Source organism: Pinus tabuliformis, chromosome Q, assembly GCF_031772625.1.
Source record: "Pinus tabuliformis cultivar Carrire ecotype Pingquan chromosome Q, CPIR1, whole genome shotgun sequence".
Lineage (NCBI taxonomy): Eukaryota > Viridiplantae > Streptophyta > Pinopsida > Pinales > Pinaceae > Pinus > Pinus tabuliformis.
The window spans coordinates 243,031,179-243,042,039 of record NC_142296.1 but is presented as its reverse complement, the minus strand read 5'-3'; the positions used below and the strand labels follow the sequence as shown (position 1 = coordinate 243,042,039).

The 10,861-nt window shown below is 32.8% G+C and overlaps 1 protein-coding gene across 1 annotated transcript in view; it reads left to right on the top strand.

Moving 5' to 3' along the window:
* Positions 1 to 3,977: 3,977 nt before the first annotated feature.
* Positions 3,978 to 10,861, top strand: part of LOC149219092 (uncharacterized) — a 259,733-nt gene continuing 252,849 nt past the window's right edge. Inside the window, 6 exon segments of the mRNA XM_089384255.1 lie at positions 3,978 to 4,683; positions 5,464 to 5,497; positions 5,500 to 5,574; positions 5,679 to 5,788; positions 8,331 to 8,453; positions 8,567 to 8,757. Coding sequence (XP_089240381.1) covers positions 4,501 to 4,683; positions 5,464 to 5,497; positions 5,500 to 5,574; positions 5,679 to 5,788; positions 8,331 to 8,453; positions 8,567 to 8,757 — 716 coding nt within the window. The 5' untranslated portion in view covers positions 3,978 to 4,500.

The following is a 10,861-nucleotide window of genomic DNA, read 5'->3' as shown; positions in this document are numbered from 1 at the left end:
TAGATCCAACCATTGGTTGAATTTTGACTTGTGGAAAATGATTGAGAATAACAATACCTTCAACAACAATTTTACCTAAAAAAATATGTAACCTTAGAAAATCTCTATATTCATCACGAGCCATATTTCTCACAAGTCATATTCCCACACATATAATAAAAAATAGTACATTAATAACTCTATTCACCCCATCCTAATGCTAACTATGACATATAACTACAAAATTTAGTCTACTCAATTACATTGTAAACCCAAACTCCCCAAACTCATTCAACAATCATCCCAAACTCATTCAACAATCATTCCAAAGTTGTTGAGTAAATAGGCCAATCACAAAGAGATAATCAATATAGATATGGTAATTACCCAAACAATACACAAAGTGATTGACAATCATATCAATTATCCAAACAATGCAAAAAGTTATTATATTTAACCCAACAACTATCTTTTAACAAATCATTCCAAAGTTGTTGAGTAAATAGGCAAATCACAAAGAGATAATCAATATAGATATGGTAATTAATTACCCAAACAATACACAAAGTGATTGACAATCATATCAACATCTATATATTATAATTAATTATCCAAACAATGCAAAAAGTTATTATATTTAGCCCAACAACTATCTTTTAACAAATGCTCAACCTGCCCAAAGAATCTATGTTACCTATGCCCCTGGTTGGTTCTTTCATAACCCTGTTTAGAATCATGCGGATTTTCTCCTTACGGCCAACGTTACACCTCCAGTTCCCTTCACGCCCAGTACCATAAGACCTCAGTTCTATAATCACCCAGCACAAATGAACTCCGGTCTGACCACGGGTCTAATAATAGTAATTAATAATTACAAAAGAGTTATAAATTATTTTCAACTTTAAGATACTAATTCATTATCAATTCCAGATATTTCGGATATGTATTTACAGAAGTTAAGATCTTTTAAAATAATATTTAAGATAATAATTAATTATCAATTTTAAATATGTATTTATAAAAATTAAAAATATTTTTTTAAAATAATTTAGATATATAATATTTTGTTAGATTAATTTTGATTATGATTATGATTATTAATATTATAACTTATATGAATATAAATATAAAGTGGATTTAGAGATTTGAACTTACATCAACCACATAACATTAACTATATAACCACTTAACTTTATATAATATGAGTTTACCAAATAAACTATCAAAAGTTAATATAATTCTATTTATTAATATATAATTTAATTAATATTTTTAATAATATAATAATTAAATTAATATTTTTTTTATCAATATAATGATTAATTAATTATAAACAAATTACATATATTTATTTATTCTTCCATTCTACATTGTAAGATGTCTTTCCTTACAAGATTTTTTTATTTTTTAACTATTTATATAATATTTATAATTATAAATTTATTTTATATTTATATATTAATTTTTTATAACTATATATATTATTTTTAAAAATTATTTATTAAATTAAATTTCACAAATAATTATAAAATAAATTAATATTTACTTTCAAAATTTTAAATTAATAATTGTAATTTATTAAATTAAAAGTAAAAATAAATACTTATTATTAAAAATTGACATATTATTTACTTCACAAGAAATTTTAAAATAAAGGAAAAAAAAATTAGTAGTTAAGAGTTTTGAATATATGGCTATAAATTGAATTTAAAAAATGAAGTCAATAATCAATAATGGTTTATTTTTTATAGTGTACAACCAATTCATTATTTTTTATAGTATACAACTAGAATTGGTTGAGATATATATTATTTAATTTTTTTTGAAAATTATTTTGTTAAAACTTTGATTAAAGTGGATGTTGATATTATAAGTAAATTTAAATATTTTCATTTTTAATAAATTTATGTTATGTGATTTAAATATTTTGATTTTTTTAATACAATGAATAATTTATTTTAATTTAATTTTTAATTAGTGGTAAAGATAATTAATATTAATTACTATGTTATTTTTTTGCAATTTGATCTATTATTGTTATTAAAAAAAAACATATCATTTAGAAGGGTAGATTTTCACTCTTCCTCAATACTTATGAATCTTACACATTAACTCATTTTTTAAAATAAAATAAAACTAAGTTTTAACCAAATATAAATAATTTTAAACCATATTTTAAAACTATTAATATTTGATTTTACCATTTTAACACTTTAAATTAAAAATATTAAATTTTAATTAAAATTAAATTAAATATAAACAAAGTATATATAAAAAAAAATATTGAATAGATTATAACTTTTCTTTTTCCAATATTATATATATATATATACTTTCTTTTTTCTTAGTGTTTTTTTTTAAATTTTACAATGATAAGAGGTCTCTTATTTTATGGGATGAAAAGTGGAATACATAAAATTTTTTTATCGATATTACATTGTGGTTGTTTTAACTTCTCTTTACAATCACCCTAACATCTATATTCAACATGGCCATTATGTGGTAAATTTTGCTTTCTCTATATGCTTATCTCATCATTTCCAATGTACTTTCTTTGTGTCTTTTTGCCTGAGGCTAAGTCTACCTCTCTAACTTCCCATTTTATATTTAATGTTAACTTTCTTATTCTACCTTCCCATTTTATATTTAATGTCAACCTTCTTATTCCAGTTCTAATTCTTATTATAACTAAGTTTGTATTAATAATTAGATAACGAAATTATTTGATTAATTCAAGATAATTAAATTCTTAAAATAGAGTTTAATCTAAATTCTTTAAAATAGGTTTAAATTCATTGTAATAAATTCTAATTTATTTATAACTAACAAAATTCAATTAACTTCCACATTTTTATTTTAATAATTTCCAATTCCATTATATTTCTTTATACGAGTAAATTGTTACAAGTTAATATATAATATTTTATTAATTTTTTACATATCATATAAATATATTTGAGAATTAATTTGACGTTTTTAATTTTTTAATTCAATTTTTTCCATACAAATGTATTTTTGCTTTGAAAGATTGTAAATTTTCTATACTGGGTTTAAATATTAATTATTTTTTCTTCTAATTCAGTATATACAATACAAATATTTTTTTCCGAAGAGTGTAAATTTTGTAGATATTTTCCGAATATAATTTTATAAAACTTAAATTTCTACGATTCACATCTAAGTATAAATATCTTCTTCGGCCTGGAGTATGTCGTAACACTGCTTCTACTTGGCTAAGAGCTCGTCTTCCTCGGACGTAAGGAAACAGGTTAACGGCCCAAGACCCAGAGGCATATGGCAGGAGTGAAAGTCTGCTCCCTTACGGACCACCAGCGGGTTATTACAGGTGGCGTGGTTTTCCTTGATAACGGTGATAAGTCAAATCGACATTCGCGGATAGCAGCCAGAGATGGTTGTCCTCACTGTTGCTACCTGAGTTTTATATAGGTTTTGCCAACTTCGGAAAAAAAAAGAAAAGAAAAGAAAAAAGTATAAATATCTTCTGGAATGTTTGCTGTGGTCATTTTGACTAAAGACATGACAGGAACTCCACGATTGAAGTTTTTGCTGTGGTCATTTTGACTAAAGACATCACAGGAACTCCACGATTGAAATTTTACCAGTCCTATGACACGAAAGATTTCACATTTCAATTAAATACCCATATCCAAAGATGTAAGTCTTCAATTTAATAACCAACCAAACTCATTTGGGAAGATTATGACAGATCCTTCGGTTCGGCGTGGGAAGCCCTGTGACCGTAAGATTTCCACATGGCTGATGTCGTTGACGTGCTCCATCCCCTGCAAGCCAAGTATATCCCTGATCCGAAATTGTCCCTTGCTCAACTAACACTCTACTGTTCATGTTGACCTTTTTTACTCCCCCGGGAGGAAAAGGGCATTCCATGCATGGATGTCAATTACTGATAAAATAATCCATGAATGTCAAATAAAATATATGACAAAGGAGCTTTCAGCACAACAGGCCCCCACCTGCACCATCCATCAACCAACACACTGAGATCACACGCCAAGGATTAGCATCTTCGATACCAGGCAAAAAAAATAGATGAATATAATAAACAGCATCTAAATCTAAATTTCATGGGGCTCTTTATCTCTCTGTGTTGCCACCTCCGTGAAAAAGGTACAGGACGCGTGTGGGGGACGACCTTTCAATGCTCTTCATTTCCACTAATAAGCCATCCACAGTTGCATCCTCCAACTTCTCAGGCTTTTTCAGGCATTTGTTTCAGTGAAAAACGCAGCAGAGAATCGCCACTTTCAACTTTATAGCCCAGGGACACACAGAATGTGCTCAGTTGTTTGCAGAAAACTTGGCAGGATTTAGTGTCAAGAGCGGCACTTATTCATTTCATGCAGTTCCCATGCATGCAGTGCTGTAATTGGCGAGGAAACAGTGTTGGGCCAAGTGTTGTCGTGATATATGCAGTGCTGTAGCTGGTGAGGAAACAGTGCTGGGTATAAGCGTTGTAGTGATATATTTCTTGAAGGGAAGATGAGACAGAATTGTTGGCATGAATGTTGGGGGTTGATGGCTCACCTCCTGTTCACCTTGTTCTTGCACTTCACTGCTGTTTCCATGGTGATCCCTGCTCTCACAGACGTTACAATGTCTGCTCTCTGCCCTGGCGTTGAACAATGCAGCCAAGCCATATACCTCTCTGGACTGCAGCAGACGGTGAGCTAAATTTCGTTCCTATTCCTGGAAACTTCCTCTACATGTCTTGTGTGAACTCTACACATTACAATTCACTTGAAACACAGTCCAGGAGTTGAAGAAAGGATGAGAATTTACAATTTGATGGTGGGTTTTTGAATTTTCCTAATGCCTTGAAAACTATACGTGACCCTTGTTTTAATAATTCCCGGTGAGATTCAGTAACATGGAAGGCCTCTTGCATGGGTAATTTCGGGTACCCATATAAGTGTTGTTTTTCCTTAAAATTAGATACCATATGGCGATATTTCTTTAAAATTTAAAGATTTCATTTGATGTTTAGAAATTCTTGGTGAATTTTCGAGTAAAATATTTGTTTTCTGAAAAAATACGTGAATCCGTGAATGACTAAATCAGGCGAACAAAAGTTTCCCTGAAGTCCTGTAATCTAGAGATTTTGTATTTGATTTTCCTGATGGGTCGATTTTCTCAGTTTTTACTTGGTACAGAGAAACCTTTTTCCAATTTTATAATTCATTAGAGCATGATTAAATTTTTGGAGATTTGTATTATGCTATTTCGCATTATGTGTGGTTTTGGTTTTTGGACTATTATGCCACCTGGTAGTGGCTTTTTATTTCCTCATGTTACTGCCAGGCCTGCTTTGTTTCCTGTTTGGATTTAAATTTGATTGCTTGTAGATACCGGTTCATATTTTATATTAGTACAAAACTTGAAAGCTTTTAATAGAATTCTTTTTCTTAATCCACTGAAAAATGAAGTTTTTTTGGCATGTAATAGATATCAGGCATTGGAACAATGCTGGTGACACCCGTCATGGGGATCTCTCAGACCACTATGGAAGGAAAGCACTGCTCATGATTCCATTGACTGTCTCAGTCGTTCCTTTGGGTAAGCAATTATACAGTAGATTTTGAAAACTGTCCATAATTAGTTGCCAATATCTCAGGCAAAATTGGATGGCTGCTAGTTGTCTCAACTGAAATAATTTGCAGGTGTTTTCGCTTACAGCAGGACAAAGGCATATGTATATGCACATTATGTGTTGCAAACAGCTGCTGCAATTACCAGTGGCAGCGTTCACTGCCTTTCCCTAGCTTATGTGGTACTTCTTCATCCTTCTTAGTTGTTGATAAAACTTTTTATATATCTTAGCGTCCATGGCTGCTTTACTCAGTTTATGTTTTTCAAATTTTCTTTAAGAAACACTCTTTAATGTTGGGGTTGGCTGCACCACATAACATGGGCTTCTTTCCGCTAAGGTGCCAGGTCCAAGGAGTATTTATTCTACCAAATTCACCCAGGGCTTGCACCCTGCCACATCCCTTTGAAATATGTCATTTGGGTGGGCACACCCCAGTGAGAGAGGAACCCTGTTGAGCAGTTTAATATTCTGTTTATCTCACAGTGAACCAAGTGCCCATTTGCTAATTCTGAGAGCTCTATTGGGTGTGTTAAGAAAAGTGTAAATATTCACGAGTTTGGCTGAAATTAATGGCTGGGCATTCTATGTCTCTCTACTGGAATTGAAGTTGCGATCTCGGTTTCTTAGTCAATTGAAGTCGTTAGGTGTCTGGCATATTTTGCACTGTTTCCAACCTCGCCATCCTGACCTCATATGGATGAGCAAACCTGCAAGTCCAATAGTGGTTATTGGCCTCAAAGCAAACTGAGAAGCTAAACAACTTTAGCCAATGTACTGTTTGATCAGTCTCCATTAGAAGCTCTTAGAAACAGAGAAGATGCCCTTGTAAAACTTTACTAATCAAAGGGTAAAAAGTAGGGATTTTTGGGATCCACAAGGTTTTATGTTATAGTTTGTAGCTGAAAGATGAACATCATAGAATTAAGTAGCAGGTTCAAGCTAGGATGATATGTAACAGTAAAATGTATCTTGATACCCACACATGATTTCAAGATGGAATGGTCTCGTAGCAAACCCCATGATTAGAAAGCATTTTTAAGGATTTCAAACCATCACAAGATTAGAATATTGCAAACACTCCTTTTTCATGCCAGTTGATCAAATGTGGGAGCTTCAAAAACCAATTATGGAAGCCAATCATTTTTTTCGAGGAAATATCCAGGCAGATCAACCCAAAGGGATCACATCCTATCGGCTTATTAGCAGAGCCTAACCCCAAGGGCGGCAAGGAGAATTGACCCGTGACCTCCCATTGGCAAGGTACTTTAGCAACGGGAGCTCGACCTATTGAGCTAACCCTCGGGGCTTTGGAAGCCAATCATAAGATAGCAAGTGAGATAATTAATGTAAACATCAGACCCCAAATTCAAAATTGTCCAAGCCATGTCATCTCCTCCAACGCTCCCTTATCTAGAAGAAAAGCAAAGGATTATATCTTTCAAATTTATTTCAATGGTCATGTATGTAGATGCAATGGAGTGAATTCCTTGACGTTGTGAACTGATGACAACATCAGCTTCTTTTATTCTATGGAAATTGGAGTTGTTTTTCTCTGCTCAATTTGGAGTTGTTTTCCTTCTATGGCAATAGGGGTTAATATATCAGTTTTGTTTAGATATGCATGATTTCAAGTTACCAATCATGTAGTTACTAAATCAGTTTTCAACCTTCCTAGACATGCCTGCACTTTGACCTTGAGTTTAGCATATATCAACCATCTTAGGTTGGAGTTAACATATCAATTTTGTTTAGAGCTGCATGATTTCAAGTTACCAGTCATGTGGTTACTAAATCAGTGTTCAATCTTCCTAGACATACCTGCATTTTGACCTTGAGTTGAGCATATATCAGCCATCTTAGATGGTGGGTGGAAAAATTGACTTTTGTGTCCATTATGTGAGTTTATTCAATAAGTTGATTTAATCAATTTACTGATGACTAGAAAGAAGATTTGGTACATCAATAATTGCTTTTGCTGTTTGTTAGTTGGCAAAAAATAAAATAATGCAAGAACATTCCAGTGAGGCAGTAAATCAAACCAAGAAAGGAAGATCAGTAAGGATACTATCTAATGTCTCATGCTGCAATCCTTTGCATTCATTTCATTTCTGAACTCTTTAAAATGCATTTAAATTAGCTTTTATGTGTGTACATTTATGCACATGTTTGCATGGATAGTTCAATGTATGCACAGATGAAAATAGCATGAAAGGACTGGGGCATCCTCTTTGGGTCGATATTTCTTTATAGGAGCTCATCTTGTGGAAAAATAACAGATTTATGACCACTCAAACACTTATCACACCTCCTTGCAGAGGAATCAAACCCTGGTGGATGTTATAACAGTGCCCTGTTTTCACCAATCCGGTTGACTGCTGGTGTTTTCTAAAAAGATAAGATGAAATATATTATGTAACATTTGAGCATTTTCTATCATTTATTCATTTTTTGACACATCAGAATTACTCTTGCTGAAACATCTGTGTGTCAAAGTACACAATCAATATCAGTTTGATACTGATTACATCACCGACATGATCTGCATACTCATTCAAGTTTAAAATTCTTTACACTGGCATCAATATCCTTTGGTAATCTCTAGTGTTCAATATATTTAATGAGAATGAGGTGCACATACCAAATGATGTGTTTAAAAATTGATTGCTTCCAGATAGAAGGATAATAAATCGCAATTCATCACCACCTTGAATTATTCATGTAGGCTGATAACATTCCAGAAGACTCACGCACGGCAGCATTCGGAGTATTGATGGGAGTTATCTCATCTGCATTTGTTCTTGGATTAGCTATTGCACGATTTCTCCCAGAACGGCTTATATTTCAGGTATATTCAATATGTTCTTTAGTATTTCATCACTTTCAATTTATCTAACAGCTCCTCTACATAGCCAGTCTTCTATGTTTTGAAGTCCTGATTTAGTTGCAAATGATATCTAGGTGGCAACTGTTGTAGCAGTGTTTGCAGCAGCATATTTGAAAGCTTTTCTGGTTGAGCCAAAATTCAAGTCATCATGCCTCCCAGGAAGTCAACCAGTTTGCCTTGTAAAATCAACAAATTTCTGGTCTAGATCAAGGTCTATTTGTAGCAGGTCATGTGTACAAGATATTGTACAGTTGTTTAAGAGAAGGTTAGTTTTCTTGGTAATATCTATTTTATTCATGTATGAAAAGCATCTCTTCTTCTTTATCATATAACGCTTTCTTGACAAAGGAAACCTCTTTTAGTCATTTGTTTTTTTCTATGGTCAAAAGTTTATCAAAATTAATAGTTGATATAGTAGGCATGTTCTTGGAAAACTAATATGCATTGTCATTGTATAACTTTATTGCCTATTAAAGAACGAGTAGTCTAAACTGTGATGAATTGGCTCTTTTCATGCTGCTCAGACAATAAAGGGAGGGGAAATTGGCATATTTGGCCTGAAATTCTGTACACATCATTTTGGATTTGATGGAATCACAGATATGCACAATTAGGTTGTAGTAAAGGTAATCTAGTGTGCTGAATCCATTTCCATATTAAAAGCAACAATTTCATCAATAAAAATATGCAATTTCAGTAAAATTTGCCTCACTGGATTCCAGTAATGAAAAACCAGAAAAGGTTCTGAAATATAGAAGATTTAAACTTCTTAAAAGAACCTTAATTGTGTGAAAGGGTAGTCTTCAAAATCACCGTTTCTTAATAAAACAATATTGAATGATGTTGATTTATTCTTCAACAAAAAGAGATCTTCCTTCAGCTTAAACATTAATTTATAAAGTGAAGGTAGAATGTAATAAAGTACAACGTAAAAGATTATCATGTAATTAATGAAACATTAATTTATAAGGTTATTTTATAGTAAACTTTAAAGCACAATGTAGTCTAATGAGGCAACTTTTTGGCCTTTTTCACTGGAACTGATGACATGGTTTTTGATGAGCTTACGTTGTTTCGCTCTTTAAATTGCATTTTTGAATGCAGAAATGGATTCAATGGCATGGAAAACCCATTGGGCACTGGGATTGTGTAGACTCAACAAAACTACAATTTTTTCAATTTCTTGTTGAATTTAAGATAAAATCAACCGAAAAATCTGTCTGGAAAGGACCAAAAAGTGACCTCATTAGACAAAGACTATACCTATGTAAAGCACAATGCAAATAAAAGTCGTGTCATTGATTGAGTCAGTACTTCATTACTTGAATACTTCAATTAATGAAACAATCTATTAAGGAAAGGGTCTTTTGTGGATAATAAAAAATGGCTTTCTTCCATCAAAAAAATAGCTTTCTTCTTTGGAGATTATAGGTTTAAATCTAGATCTAGGGGTTTTAGGGGCTTAGGGTTTTCTAAATTAACTCAACTGCAACAAATACACAAGATTGAGCACTATAACTATGAATGGGAAATACTAGCAACTTGATTCTCTAACACTAGTGGAGAATCACATATATATATTCTTAAAAGGAACATGTATATTTGGCATTATAATAATCTGGTTTGAAGGCCAGAACCATTTATAGCATGTGCCATGAGATTTCCATCTGATGTCCAACATTCCTGCCCATTACATTAAAGATTTTATTTTGATTACATACTATTATACTAAAGACATTCTAACCATAAACTCTCCAAAAACTCCATTATAGGCTACATATCGACATAACATATATCCAGATAAAAGTTAAAAGACATTACAGGTCCTCCATAGGTGGAGCGACCTGGACTCCATCATCCTTCACGATGGGCTGCTCGTGGCTCTCCCTTAAATCCTCGACACTAGTGTTGACTTCCTCCCTTTGATCCACATTCGTCGCTATCTCCTGGTAGTTTGTTGTCTCCCTGGTTGCACTCCATACCATTTCCTTCCATTCTCCTCCCTAAAGTTTCGACCCTGAACTCCATCATTTCCGCGGCCAGTTGCAAATGCTCTGATTTTAACTCCAACAACCCCATCCGGTGAGAGAGCAGTTCATTACTTGCTCTGGATTCAGTTAGCTGCATCTCCGCATTGTGAGAAGTCAGAGTGATTAAAAATTCCACCGCCCTTGCAATCCTGGCCATATATATGCCAAGCTTCTCACCAACTTCACCCTCAGCTCGCTCCATTTCCACCCAAATCTCCCATTATTGTCGACTCAACGACATGAGAAATTGAACTACCTTCTCCTTGATTACATAAACTCCATAGCGCTCCATATATAGTGATGAATTTCCCATCTTGACCACATTCAGATGGCTCGACG